General features: G+C 39.4%; 1 protein-coding gene across 2 annotated transcripts in view; it reads left to right on the plus strand.

The window, feature by feature from the left end:
- The first annotated feature begins 6,786 nt into the window (after positions 1-6,786).
- efna3b (ephrin-A3b) overlaps positions 6,787-15,823 on the plus strand; it is a 56,293-nt gene continuing 47,256 nt past the window's right edge. The window contains exons 1-2 of one of the 2 annotated variants that reach the window (XM_011485296.4): positions 6,787-7,667; positions 7,788-8,002. In XM_011485296.4, coding sequence (XP_011483598.1) covers positions 7,893-8,002 — 110 coding nt within the window. In that variant the 5' untranslated portion in view covers positions 6,787-7,667; positions 7,788-7,892. The remainder of the gene's footprint in view (positions 7,668-7,787; positions 8,003-15,823) is intronic. The other variant, XM_011485294.4, reaches the window with a different exon arrangement.

Genomic DNA, 15,823 nt, shown 5'->3' on the forward strand with positions numbered 1-15,823 from the left:
AATATAAATGACAGTCATGTGTCTGCTGAATAATAAAACAAAATTAAAAAAATACATATATAAATGCATTTTTCAGGGTATACTGTAGTCTGTTAACAGATTTTTTTCTGTTTTCTGACAAAATTGCTTTTTATTTGTATAATCATTTAGGGAAAAAAATGTTTATATGAACACGTCAATCTTGGTTAAAATAGTGGGATTTAACAAAATTGAAGATCTCAGGATGATAATATGCAACTACCTCAAAATGAAATTCTTTTTTTCCCTATGATGTATGATGACCAAAAAGCTTTCGTCGTAAATGTATTTAAACTTTGCAAAATCTAGAATCCATAGATGTCAATCAATAAGGAGAAAATACAATACATTTTTAGCATTATTCATTTGAATGTTATTGGTAATAATTTAGGTTATTTCATTTTGTTGTTGTTTAGGTTTACAGTCATCAGTATGTCAGCTTAGATAAGCATTGTTAATCATTCGATTGTTTATTTTTATTTAATCTATTCTTTTACTTCATATAACAATTTATATTCTATTCATGCAATTATTTATATTTATATTTTCAATATATTAAAAAATGATGTAATTCATGTGCTTCTCAAGGTAAGAGTTAGTTGCAGCATTTATAAAAAATAAAAATAAAAAGTTTATTCCATACTTGATGGACATGATCAAACAATAATTTGAAAGTATCATTTGCCATCTTTTTTAATCCATAGATAACATGACTTTTTTTTATTAGTAAGTAGTCTAGAAACATGTATTTTTAGAGCCGGAGAAGTGCAGAGTAGAATAATACAATTACCCTTTTTTCTTTCAAAATAGAAATAACTTTGTGTGTATTGTCTTGTCCGGACGTCTTGATAACTGTCATTTAAAAGGTATTTTAAACAAATGAAAAATGTGTCACATATGTGTTAAAACAACACTTGTTTAATCACATCACAGTTTTTGTCATTGTCAGGGGCCTTAACTTGGTCAGTTTGGACCAGGGTTCTGGGACCTGAGGCTCCTGAGCCCCATGTGGCTCTTCTACCCCTCCTTAAACTCTCTAGCTGGAGATGTTGAAAATAAAATTGATAGAAAAAAAGGTTACTTACCAAGCATAGGTTTAATTTTAGTTGGTTAGATTTATGAATTTTTGGGTAAGGTCCTCCTCTTAGAGTGTGATCAAATGTTTAAATCAAATCATCCTCTAAAAGTAAGATAAAATGTGAAAATATTTTTACAGTGCTAAAATTACTCTAAAACAAGAGGCCTACTGTGCTCCACCTTTTCTCCTGAATGTACAAATGTGAAGACTTAGTAAAATATGGGTAAAAAGTTTGATCTTCTGTAAGCTCTGTTTAGTATTAGAATAACTTTAAAGTGCATATTATTGTCTGTGGCATCAGCTATACGTTATATATTATTAGATTATAAACTAATTATGTCATGATTACATCCAGGATAACAGCAGTAATAAGAATGGAAATAGGATGAATGTTCACCAAAGTAGACTTCTGGTGCATTAATAGAAAATACTTATTTTGAATGGAGTAAATATTCTAGGCAGGATGTGACAAAGGGTGTCTTATTTTAAAAAGGACTCACATGAGCCTTTCCCAAAAGTAAAAACTAAGATTAGATATAGAAAATGACTGTTTTTCTTTTATAATTCTTTTTTATTCAATCAAAGAAAACATTATAAACATTAGCACATTTATACATCTCATAACATTTATTCAAAGCAGTGATGTATTGTAGTAAAGGGTGAAGTAAAGCTTTGCAGCAGCGGAGAGTTTGGCTCAGAGAGAAACAGTCCAGAATGGCTCTATGAGTGTGAAAGGTAGCAGACCTCTGATTTATTCCTTTTTTATGCTCTTTATCTTTTGTACCTTCCAAAAAAATCTGGCCCTGGCTTAACTGCACTTGTGGATTCATTTATGTCAACAACAAAAGAATTGTTTAAAAAGAATCTTCTTTAGTGTGAAACTGAAGGTAATAAAAGGAAAAGAGCATCAAATTTTGATCATTGGGATTGAGACCAAAATATCCCACAAGTCAAAACAATAATGTATAATTAAAACATACATTTTTATACAGTGTAAATGATGGACAGAATGTTGACTCATCGTTTCTGCTTCCATGCCTTCTGAAAAAATAAAATAACAGTAGAAAGGTCAGTTCATTGTATTCATTGATAGCTTTTGCATATTATGTATTCAGATTTTTTTCTCTTCTTTCTTCATCTGTTTTTTTGTAATCATGTCAGCATTATTATTTTATGACAAGTGAAACAGGAAACTGGATTGAGCTCTGATGAGGTGGAAGTTAAATAAATAAAATCTTTTCTCCATGGTAATTTTCATCAAACCTGCCAAATGCAGCCTAAATATTTGACATGGAAAGAGAGAAGATCAGTGAGAGGGGAGATCAAAGGATGGTGGGGTGGTGGAGCACATGGGTGCTGGAGTTTGTGTGAGTGTGCGATGGGGTGTGTGTGCATGTATTGGCACGTGTGTGCTGGGATGGTGCAAGCAGTGATGAAACCCATTCTGCAGAGTGAGATTTTCAGCACCCCAAAATTCTGCTGCAGCTCCTCCACACATGGGAGTAATGTAAACTTAAAGCAGCATCAATTTGCTTGTCCGTTTATCTGCATGGATGTGTGTGTGTGCACATGTGTGAAAGTGTGTGAACTGGTCGCCAGCATTGACTGACTCCTCCAGTCTTGTCCCAAAAATCCATTCTATTTGTCAGAATAACCATTCTTGCTCTGCTACTTTTTTTAAATGTGTTCTTGATAATCCTCTTTTTGTTCATCATATTTTCTTTGTTGTGAGAGTTATTCAAGTTATAAACTGACCAGTCAGATGCCTCAATTAAAGTTGGTGGTCTCACGTTGAAAGTTCAGACATTTGATTGACAAATTCTCCAGAGCCCATTTTTAGTGATCAGTGATAGGGGTGTGGCCTTCCAACAAGCTCAGTCCTGATTGACAAGAGTGGTTGCCATAGAAATGATAAATCAGGCCGACTCTGACTAATCACTGCTTACTGACATTGTCTGGTTCCAAGATGTTGACGCCCTTATCGTGAAAAAATGGCGACCAAATCAGCTTTATTTCGTTGGAACCAAAAGCAAGTCATTTTGTGACATCACACTCACTCCATCCAATTCTCATATACAGTCAATGGTCTCCAGCCACAAGCTACTATTCTTCATATTTTTGTCACCTACTCCTCTTCTCTCTCATCTTCCTCTGTCTGCACAACATCGCACACAAACACACACATTCAACACAATTGTATTTGTCTTTATCACTCCTTCCATTTTCTTCACCCGTCCTTCTGCCCCCCCCCCCCCCCCCCGAACCTCTCCCGTTCAATATTTCATGCTGCTGAGAGCGTATCTATTCTAAGCGCGCTTTCTTTTTCTCTTTATTCGTTTTCCTACTCCTTCTTTTCCTCAATCTCCCCATCATCTTAAAAAAAACCTCCTCTCTTCACATCACTCTTATTGTCCTCTCCCTCTTTCTGCACCCCATAAATCTCCCCCCTCCTCACTTTTTGTATCTCATTGCTCCCCTAATGTTCTGTGCTCCATCTAACTTTTTCTCTTGACTCACAGTCGTTTCCAGACGTTCACTCCTTTCCTTTCCTCTCTTCTCACTCCCCTTTTATCCCCTCTGCTGAATCAGTTTGCGTGACTGTACAGAAGTATCATCTCAACTCCTCCTCCACCCCCCCCACCCACTTACTCCTTTTCTTTTCTATTACCCCCCCACCCACCCACCCCTGGATTCCACTTCAACAGAGAAAGCCCTGTTCTCTCTTTTTGCACCTCTTTCATTTTTGCATCCCTTTCCCCCCAAAACTCCATCCAATCTGAGTGTCACCTCTCTTCCTCCTCCTACACCAACACCGCCTCTCACACACACACACACATATGCACCACCCCAGTCTCCACCGCGCTCTTAGCCTGTACCAGTGTTGTTTTAGGCACAGCAGTGAAAGGTAAACAGAGAAATTGAAAATTCGTGTCAGTCACTCGGGTGAAAGAGGGCCAAAGAGGGAGGGAGAGCAGCAGAGGTGGTGAGGGAGCGGGAGGAGGCGGAGGGAGTGTCAGTACAATTTACTAACACAACAGTGAACAGCGAAGCAGGCCAAGAAACAGAGCGAGCATGAGGCGGAGTGAAGGAGAGACTCCCAGTTGAAGAATTCTATTAGACTGCTGCAAACACGGAATTGTGCAACAAAGAAAGTCACAAACACGTGCAGTCCTGACACCTGCAGAATTCAGCCGTGCATTGTTTACAGCTCGGACAACCCAAGGGAGGCATGCAAACCCGGGAGAAGGTACAACATCTCATCATCAGTGAGCATTCAGATTAAATTTCTAAATTTTAGAAAAAATGATAGGCATTTGGCCGAAAGCGGGTTGAAAATGTCACTAGAACCTGAGTGTCACAGTGTGCAGCCAGCACTGAGGTCGTTTCTCATAATAACCTCAATATAAAAGTAATCCAATAGTGCTACCCACGCCTGAAAAGTCCAACCCCGGTGATTAGAATTGACAGGAATATTTTCTGAAGCAGGCATGACAGCATGTGGTCGTATAGAAACCAAATGGGAAAAAAAACTATCTCTTATCTCTTCCCTTTACAAGTTTAAATACTAATCTCTATTTTGTGGTGTAAACTTTTATTTTTATGTGAAGGTTTATGCAACCAACCTAATGTACCCAACACTTGATTGTATTCTAACACATCGGCTCACTACCAAGTGGTGTAAGCAATGCACATTTTTATATACTCACACAATATTTGCAAGAGAGATTATTGTACACATGAAGGACTTCTTTTCATCAAATCCTGACACCAGAACAAGCAGCAACTGAAAGCAGAAGGACAGTGGACGCCCCAAGAGAAAGCCAGTAAATGAACCTTGAGATGGCAACTCTGTTATATAACAGACAAGCAAAATAGAGCTTTTTGCAATGTTTGCATAATGTGTTTGATATACAATCATTAGCAATTCTCTTAAAAAAAATATTTAGGTTGAGCTTTTGTTGAATCCATGTCTCTGGTTTATTTTTCATATTTTTTTTTCTTGGGTTTTCATCATCTTCATGTTGAGCTTTACTGTCTGTCTGTATTTTCATGTTTGTATTAAGTTATTTGTTATTTAGTGGACTTTAAATTCATCCATTAAGTTATTTCAGTTTGTCAAACACAAAAAGTGAAAGTTTAAAGTTAGAAACTTGACTTCTCGGTGCTGAGACATGAACGTTGACTTGACTGGTTTGTTCATCTCGGGAAACCACCTGGTGAAGAGTAAATAATGTCAGAAAATATCTAATTGTGTTAGGAACTTTTTTGATGGTAAGACAATATTTTTGGGGAAAGATGCTTTAACACAGATTTGAGGGGTACTGGGGCATCACAGCTCTAGTTCAACTTAAATCCATCTTGCTTATCTTCACAAATCTGTATCATTGATTTTTATATTGTTTATTTTTAGCTGCAGCAGGTTTTACAGAGACACCATGTTTTAACCTATAAAGGTTACATGTTTTTTATGTCAAACTATCCAGATGTCCCTAAAGCATTGTCAAGCATGACACCATTCATTCATTCATTCATTCATTCATTCATTCATTCATTCATTCATTCATTCATTCATTCATTCATTCATTCATTCATTCATTCATTCATTCATTCATTCATTCATTCATTCATTCATTGTGAACAAGACTGTCAATTCATATGGTATTATCACATTTTATTTGTCGCACAGATATATGTAGTGAAATGTTTTGCACAAATCCCTGACAATAAGAGCAGTATGACTATAAAAATGATAAAAGTAAGGTGACTGAGTATGAAAATACATTTCAGTTAAATATGTGACAATACGGCCTACTATACAGAGTTAAGGTCACAGAAGTGTGTCCATGTGCTGAAAAATGTTCAAAAACATATTCAGAAATAAGAGTCCTAATACGTCACTGTTTTGGCTCTTAATATGCAAAGAACATAATTGGAAAGGGTGTGTATTATTTGTTAACAAATTGGGAAAGTCTGGAAGAAGATAAAGTGAAGAGAAACTAGGATATGCAAAAAAAAAAAAAAAAAAACAAAGAAAATGGATTAAAAAACCTAAAGAAGAAGAAAAGAGCAGGGAAGACAGGGTTACAATAACGGACCACATGCCGGGCCAAGATAGCCGTGCAAAGCTGGGATCACAGAATGGCGAAAGTTTTCACTAAAAATAACAAGAACCTGTGAGGAATCCAAGGGAGATGGAGGGGGGATTAAATGGACAGCACATGAGAGGACGGCTGGAGAAGACAGAGGGATTCCCCGATGGCATCTCATCTCTCTCTCCCTTTTGCTCCTCTTCTCCCCATTTCCCTCCTTTTTTTCTCCCAATAAATCATTCTGACTTCTCCTTAACCAACTCATTCCCAGCAGGCAGCGAGAAAACTGTAACAATCTTCCTTTTTCTTCTCCTCCTCCTCTGTCTGGCTCCCCCTCTCCTTCTCTTTCACACACACAAGCGCTCACACCCACACACACCTTAAATGCATATGGTTTGTGCAGTGGAGGTGATGGAGGGGGCAAATTACTGAACACTGGAGCTACTGCGTGCCTTTCCAACCCACATGAATAAACTTGAGGGCACAAAAACTCCAAATCTAAACTGTTATCACAACCATCCAGTCATTTATATCACAGAGTTGCCTATAACTCTCCGGTTCACATTTCTAGTTTGCGTCAAATGTTTCCGCTCCAAAAAATATTTTTACGCATCACTTCTATGCGCTTTCGCTTGTTCAAGAGTCTGGAACCAAAATGTGACTCTCTTGATGCGTTTATTAATATACAACAAAGATTATGAATATATAAGAAATGGTCAAATGATGGAGCGCGTGCGTAAACGTGTGTTTTCCACTCAGGGCGCACATTGATCGGCCACAGATGTTCATCACTCCGGGAAAGGAAGGAGCTTTTGTACTTTTACACCTTAGTGGAAACAAGCAGACGAGCTAACTTCACGTCGCAGAGATGCCTGATGTGCTGTAGCTCGGCCACAGCATTGGTGGAATGCGCTTTTAGTCGCTCGCAGGGGGTGGAGTTAGAAAGTGAACGAACGCTGCCTACCAAACACACAGAGAAAGGAGGTGGGAAGGAGAGAGACGGGTGGCCAGCGATGGTTGTAGGAAAGACTCTTCAAAGCGTCGTGAAACTGACTGGTTGGGTTTTTTTTTCCTTTTTATTTTTTTGGTCCTGCTGCTGACCATAGATCGCAGTGAGCAGGCGAGCTTTGCGCATCTCGGATCCTTGGAAGGATGAGAATCTCTGCAGCCGCGAACATATAAAAGTCTTAATCCGAGGAGGACTAACTCAAATATATTGTCTTTTTTGTTTCTTTTTGTCTTCACTCATCAACAGCGCGCAACTCTTTTCTAAACGGACTGTTTTTCATCCTCTGCCTGGACCAGACCGCCACGCTCCATTGGCGGTCTCAGGAGCAGCAGCTCCCCGTGTGTGTGAGAGAGAGAGAGAGAGAGAGAGAGGGCCAGCTCCTAACCCCCCCTGCCTGAAGCCCCAAGATCTGTTCAGGAGGAGGGGAGGTTCGTGGTGTCTGGTTTAATGTGGAAAAGGGAGGAGGGAGGGGGTGGGTTCTCACTTCACATCACAATATACTTTTACAACACTTCTTAACTAACACCAGGTACAGTTCATGAGTCTGACGTGCATCATCAAGCCTTCTTCTGCCTCCTCTCCTGTCTGCTAGGCTTTCGCTGGGATGTGTGAGTTGCGTTATTTGGTGGGGTGAAGGGGACCCAGACTGGCCGGAGAGACCAAAAGGGACCACGGGCCAAGAGAAGGAGCCGGGAGCATGGCTCTGGCAGCGCCGTCTCTCTGGGTGCTAACAAGTCTCACCTGGGTGACTGTGCTCCAGGTGTCAGCCAACAGACATTCAGTTTACTGGAACAGTTCCAACATACAGTAAGACTCTTGATCTCCATAGTGTCATTGTGCATGCTCTCTGTGATTTTTAACCATTTATTCTTTTGCTTGTATCTGTTGTTGGAGTTACAGCAGCCTCTGTTCTGATCGGGGTGTATGCATGTTGGTGAAAGACAAACCCTGAAACAATTAGACAGGCTCCTCACTGTTGGGTAATCCTATTTTTGAGCCCTGAGCTGTCCTTTCAGACCCCTGCTGTGCGGTGAAGGTTGTTGTAAACCATTCTTGCACCAACGTCTGCTACAGGAATAGTCTAACTTATTTATAGTTTATATAATAAATTATTTTATTACTTTTTTCCTTTAAGCTTCCTTCATACAGTAAACACTTCAGGAGAAAAAAAGAGCAGAGAGCCGGGTGTGATCCTTCTCCCTTTCTTATTGCTCCTCCATCGGGCTCAATTAGCAGCACTTCTTCATCCTGACCCCATTGTGTGGCAGCTGTGTCACTATTCAATCTTTCCTTCCAGCTCCCCCTCTAAATCGCTCTTTCCTTCCATTACTCCCTAACCCGTTTTTCTGTCTACACTGAAAAACGTTGGCCTTCTTGTTATCCTCTTAATCCGCTGCCCCTCACGCTAGCAGCTTTTTTTTTTTCTTTTACCTTCTTTTTCTTATCAAAATACTGTCAACATGAATCCATGGCTGTTCCACTGGATTCTAAGAATGTAGCGTCAGACTCCACAATGTCTCTGGTCATAGTAAAGGGTTACATAAGCCCCATTCATATTCATTTTCATTCATTGTTTTAGACACTTTCTGAAACTCCTTTATTAAAAAGAAAAAAGAAAAGTAAGATTAAATTAGTTTAGATTTATTAATCCCACGAATGGGAAATTTCCTTGTCACAGTAGCATGGAGTTTGGCACAAGTATGTACAGATATGAAACAATGTCAGATTTTAAACTGATGCTGGTCACAGAATAATGTAAAAATCAAAGCTTTATCCGGTCTTTGGGTGAGGGTGGTTTCAGATTCCAAGTGGTGCTCAGTGCATGTAGGGGGGGTCAGCAAAACTCAAAGCTACACACTTCTGTTCTGTTTTATGACAGCTTTTTAAAATTAAAGTCATAAACACTATCACAGGTAAGAAAACTAGCTTTGTTGTTCTTGGGTGGAGTATTAAAGGGCACATTTTCCAACTTACACATAAAGTGATAGAGACGGATCACTTCAGATTTGCGGCGTGATGTTGTAAATTATATTAGTTTATAGATTTTTTTTTGGATAAAAAGGAGCATCCTGGCTTTTAGATTCTGCGTTTTTTTGTGCTTCTTTCAATTTCTGGAGTACTCTTCTTTTTGCGATCAATTTGTACTAAATACAAATAAAATTCCACCTTCTGATTTCATAGCAAAAACAGAAGCTGTTCTTCTTTTTTTTTCGTAAAATGAAGAAAAAAAATGCTTGAAGGCATTAAAGGATAGATGTGAACTTCGGACCTCCACACAATCATCTAGTCGTAACGTGAGCAGCATTAACCTTGGTTTGTGCAGATGTATTTTTTTCCCCTTTACTGAGATAGCTGAAGCAGGGTAACCTTTAACCTGACTGTCTAGGATCTGAGTGCCGCATAGCCCAGCGTTAGAGTTTTTTCTTTTTACATGTCTACTGCCCATCCTGTGTTCTTGCAGATGCAGAATATTCTCAGCCCCTGCAGTGTGAGAGTGTGTGTCTTTTATAAAAGACTGTGGTTAATTAAAGCCCACTCTGATCTCTGTGGACCTGCCTCATCCCTGATCCTCCCATCTCAGCTTCTCTTTTTCTTTCCTTGTTGCACACAGTGACAACGTCTGAACAGTGAGCAGGGATAACTTTCAATTCAGTCTACTTAGTGAATGAACAGACAAAGGAGCCATGGACAGTGGCACATAAAAGGCAGATAAACTGCTGGATAACCTGTCTAATCTACTCTTTCATACAGCAAAAACGATTTTTCACAAGCACAGATCACGTTCCCAGAGTTTATTTTAATCTCTACACTACCAGCATTTGTAGGCTTGGCTGGCATGCATCTAGCCCTTGGCGTTCAGCCTCCATGGAGTTTCTCTAACTTGCAGTGTAGCGTGAAGGTTTAGAAGACCAATAATAAGCTCCACTATAGCTGTCAGTTTGAGTGGTAAACACATTGTAAAGCCCGAGGACCCTGCAGTTTCTCAACCAGCTTCTGTCCCGGAGCCACTCATCAACCACTAGAGACAGGCTGAGACCGCAGTGGAGGATTAACAACTTTGCACACGCATGTTGTCGCACATGTGCGGCATGTGTGTGCAAACATGCTTTTAGTCTTCTTCCAATTTCAATGGATCGTTTCCAGCACAAAGACTGCTTTCCTCCCACTCACCAGCCACTGAATTATCAGCACGGACACGAATATTTGTAGAACACTGTGCGTTTCCGTGTGAGACCTGGCTTGTGTTTGCCCTGCTACAGATGTCTCTGCTCGCTGATGGGTGACTGAAACAAAAAACAAACCTATCAGTCCATTAAATCGCACATTATCCTCCACCACCTGGTAATTAACCATTGCTGCGAGTGTGAGCGCACATGCATGCTGGTGTGTGTGCACGTGTACATGTGTATCGGTGTAATTTAATAACACAGCAGTCGATTTGATTTGCATAATAGATATCTGCTGGTATCTCTTAATTTATCACTTGCATGTTTCCCAAGTGATTAGTTTGTGGCTGAACAAACACAAAGGCGTCTGTAGATCCTGAGCTTTTATGTTAACTGAGTTCATTCATAATGGAGTCACCTTAGCACAGGTCACAGGATTAAAGTCAACTCTTGTGCAAAATAGGAATGAGTTCTCTAAATATTTGCTGATAGATGCAGGTTTTCTGTTCATTCCGAGGCAAAAGCAACAAGAAAAAGGGTTGTGCCTCTTATTACAGAGGGAGATGGAATGGAATCAGTGGCATCAGCTGTATTGATGGCAACAATAATGGTAAGACTGTGCAGCCATTGCCCTGGCCGCACACTCGGTTCTAAATCAAACCCATCATTTCCCAGCCTGACTCAGGACAATCGTATTCACTGCTCAGAGTGTCTGCAACCGAAAAAAAGATTTACTCACTTACAAATGGCCTCCTTGCTCTTGTGCTTGCTCGGCATCATCACTCACATGTGGCAAAGTCTCACACAGACTCACTTAACATTATAATGAGCCAACTGTTCAGTCATAACAAATAATAAGGGCATGTAGATCCACGGAGTGTGCTGTGTGGATGTGTGCGCACACGCCCGCCGTGATACGTCATTAATTAAAAAGCAATAGGGAGCACCTGTGCGATGGATGATTATGGTTTGCATGATGTTGTTTTCTCTCTCAAGCCGTTGTGGACTCTGGTATAAAAAATGTTTTTTTTCTGATTGGAGAGGCAAAATCTGGTAGGTAAGAGGAGTAATCAGGGACATGCATACAAAGAGAACAAAAGACTTAAATTATCTGCCTCTCTGTTATCTTTTGTGATAAGCTGGATTGCTGGATTTCGGTGGAGAGCCTCCACCTCTCTGTTCTTTTCTGACAGGGAAACCCTCCTAGAGGGGGTCTTTTGGTAGCTTTGTGTCCTGATAGGTTTCTAGTTTTAGAGTGTTTAGTTTCTGCTGACTAAATCATTGAAAATGCGTTGGCTTTACTTCTTCACACATCACTCATGGTGTCCTAATGACTGGTTTTTCCTCCTTTTCTTAATTTCTATAATGTCATTTTCATAAAAATATCTTCTATGCAGCAACCTGAAAACCATCTTCTGAATTTACGCTTACATGTGACCTGCACTGATCATTAAACAAAAGCAAAGGGGTTATATTAGGCTTACACGATGGACAAATTTAAAGCACAGAATGAACATTGGAGCATGGATATTGAAGCTTGAGTTTGAGTCGAATCCCTAACAGTCACTGTACTTTGGGTTCAAAAGAAGCAGATTCACGCAGATTTACGGATGCAATTCTGCTAAGACCCAAATTAAAAGAGGGCTGCTGTGAATCAGCATGTTCAGACGAAGCCTGACAGGAAGTGAGGGTGTTGTGCGCGGCCTTGGACTGCTATTGATTTAGGGAACTCTGTAAATCCCCCGCTGGTGGCTCAGTGGTTAATGCAGAGATTTTTTACCCTTTTTTAAAAACCTTTTGGAATCTGTTAGGGACATCAAACAAATACCTACACCAACAACAATTAATGAAAAAAGATACTTTCATTAACTATTTATTTTTTCTTCAAATTTTTTACTGTGTTTAGGGAAGTTGCTATAGTCGTTTCATCCAAAATATTTAATCCTTTATCCTTTAAAAAATTTAAATATCTGCTAAATTCTTCTTAAAAAAGGATAAATCAGATAAACTAAAAAATTCGCTTGAAAGCTGAACAGGTTATTATAATCACCAGAAAACAAATAATTGTATCCTAAATACCAAATTAGTTAAGGAGAAGTTTCAAATGTGGTTTTTTAAGCTTCATCTTGCTAAACTCTGCTGGAAAAGCTTGACAAAATAAATACAGATTAATGAAAAGAATAGCAGAATATTTGTTGAAGTCAAAAGTGCTAAAATAGCTACTGAAAAACTCCCAAAACCTCTGCAGGAAAAATGCCAAACTTGTCAAATAAGGTTCTAAAGCAAAATAATGGTGTACAACAGAAACGAGTCAAAGCAGAAGAGCTGACAGCAGTGCAAAGCATTTAGGAACAGCGTTCACGTTCATTTTTTAAATAGGCATAAAATGGTTAAATGAACAGGGGAACTAAAAGTTACGATAAACACACAAGAGTAAAAAGTGAGTTAGCTTAATTAGAATTTAAACATTTAATTTTCAGTAAAATTGTAAAAACTCAGGATGGTGAAAATGTAGGAATTTTAGGAATGTGACATAAAATTGACGCAACAAATTGATTTTTTTTTTTTTTTGTAGGAAAAAATTCCAAAATATTTTTTTAAGCCAGCGTTGTATCCTAAATGTTCATGTTCACCTAGGAGCTGATGTTACTGTAGTGAACCTTTAAAAATAGAGCGTGCTGCATCTCTGCAGTCATTAAACAGTTAAAAGAGTTAAATGCAGAAACACAAAAATCCTTAAATGTTTCCACAAAAAAAATATTTATAGCGAGCATTGACCACTTTAATAGGCAATCTCCTTCCCTTCCAATTAAATATTTATGCACCTTGAACAGAACAATGATGAAGCTGCTGGTCTGGTCAGGCCATGCATATCATTTGAGATAGTGCACACAAAGAGATTTTACTTTTAGTGTCTTAGTCAATGCAAAGTCAATCCATGAAAGTCATCAATGCCAGTCGTGTAAGGATTTCTGTTAAAGGGGTGATTTGAGCTGAATTCCTTTAGCCCGAAACTGATTTAAATTATTGACATTTTTTTAATCAGTCAACACAAAGTTTCTTTAATTACTTAAAAATGTGAGTCAAATGTACAGGATTGGGTTCCTTGTTTCATTAAAACCACTGTATGTTCCCCCACCTATCCAGAACTTTCTGACAGAAAGTGATTAAGAGCCTCTTTGGGATGTAGTCCATCATCATTGATTCAGAAAGTTCAACATTTGCAGGGCTGCACCTGCTTTCTGGTCAGACCCTGGAACCCTGTGGGTTTAAAGCTAAAGAAGCTCCTTTCTGCTTTGTGCTGAAGTAAAAACATATTTTGGTGGAGAAAAAAATGAAGAGTTGTAGTGATGTGGAGCATGTATACCAAGTTTGTCTCTTTGAAAGTGATTACTTCTCAGCTAACAACCTCATATACGGCAGGTAACCTCGTGTGACCCTTAACAGGAAGACACTTTTCTAAGAAATACATGAAAATCATTAAATACAGAGGGAAACAATTGCATTATTTTATGGCGCTCAAGAAAGGAAAATGTTTAAATATTAGCCTGTATGGAATTCAGGGGTGCTTTTTGGGAGGTGTGAAACCAGAAACACTATAAAAAGCTTGGATCTTTGTCTTCATTGGACTTTAGCAAGATTATCTTTTAAAATCAATATGATGTTGGTAGGATGTACGGAGGAGCTGTGTCAGCACATTACGGTGTTTTCTGTGCTTTAAGTGAAACAGTGCCCTCTCAAGTGGATTTATTGCCTTTTTCTCTTGATAGTTTACATAGCGAGTGACTTAAAAAGCTTTTTTTTTCTGTTGTGGCGGGATGTTTTGGGTATGTGATAATGCTCCTCTCTGGGAATTCCAATCCCTACCCAGATTGTGGAAGACAGCTCCTGGGATTGGTGCTGCAGAGGCAGTAATGGTGAGCTTCCCTCTCTGTCTCAGCTTGACATGATTTTTTTGGGGAGTTTGAGGGTGCTTACCACCTGGCGTGGGCCGCCACTCGTGGGGTTCACGGAGCGTACTGCGGGGCCTTACTTTGCGACATCAATAATTTTAGGGATTCACGCACCAACTAGTACACAAACAGCCACACTAACACAAAAGATGAAGTACCAAAAGACCAACTTTCTGTGTAATCAGCTGAATTTTGGCAGAAACAATGTTGTTGACACACAATTATGCCTTTCTGTGTATGTGCTGTAGCAGAACAAAAGGCAGATCCCAGAGCAACAAGATTTGAGGCAGTAAAGAAAAAATGCACACATTCACGGTCTGCATCCTGTTGATATTACCCTTACTCTGTCAGAGCGCCGATGCCTAAACTCCCTACACTTCAAATATGCACTAATAGCAAGTCTGTGATGTTTGCAAGCTGTTTTAAAGCCCTTTCTGCATCTGTGTTTGAACGTGAGCATTTGCTGTGTCTGCTCCCCGCCAACACTCATGAGGCCTTTGGGGGGGTACCAATAAAGACTGTCAGTGCCTGCACAGGCCCACACACACACACACACACACACCAGATGCTTATATGATGTGTTTGTGACATGGCTAATGATAGCAGCATAGCAGCAATCTGAGGCCATATGTTGCACCTGACAGTAGAGGGGTATCGCGGCCATAAACCCTGCCAACATGGCGATAAGTTATGGTCTGCCTGAACCGAGGAGGGTTTTATTATCCTAGTAGATAAAAACAGTTTGAGGGACTTGACTCGGCAGCCGAATAGGAACAAAGAAACTGACTGATTCTTCAGTTCATTCGGCTGCAGAAAACTGCGCTCATTCCGTCCGCAGAGAGCGCTGCATTGAAGGGGAGAGTCTTTAATTGAGGTTTTATCCATTTAAGCTGTCACTAAGAGGCCAACTCTAAAACCTTTTAACCACTCTTCTCTCAGTAATGACACAAATCAGAGAGGAAATGTGTTTGTCACAGCTCTGCTGCGAATATATGTGTGTGTTTGCGGGTGTTAGCAGTTCGAAACGGGAAGGTAATTATGCGGAAATTGGGAAATGGCTAAGTGAATTATGACCTTGTATTAGCGAAAGGTATTAATCAGTCCTAGCCAGGCTGGAGAGAAAGGCAAAAATGATCGCCGCACAAGCACTCTGCTCCTAATGGCAGTGGCAAACAGCCAGTAAAAACAGACTTCCAGTCAGTTATATTCCAGTCAGTCACAGAGGAACCAAGCAGTCAACCAGCGAAAAAAAAAAGCTTGAAGTAAATAGTTTCTTCATAATTGTGTCATTCAGGCTTTTTTTAAAATTAATTCAAAAAATTTCTATGAACCATTCAAGATCTTTGATAAATATTTCAAATGTGCTAAGCAAAACAAAACTAGACTATAGCTTATTAGCTTTTCCTGAAAAATCTCTACTCTGGCTTTGAAAAAATATACAATCAAAGACCGTCTTGTCTCATCCATCCATCCATCCATCCATCCAGCCATCCATCCATCCATTTATC

This window comes from Oryzias latipes, chromosome 16 (assembly GCF_053564925.1).
Source record: "Oryzias latipes strain Hd-rR chromosome 16, Olatipes_Hd-rR_3.1".
Lineage (NCBI taxonomy): Eukaryota > Metazoa > Chordata > Actinopteri > Beloniformes > Adrianichthyidae > Oryzias > Oryzias latipes.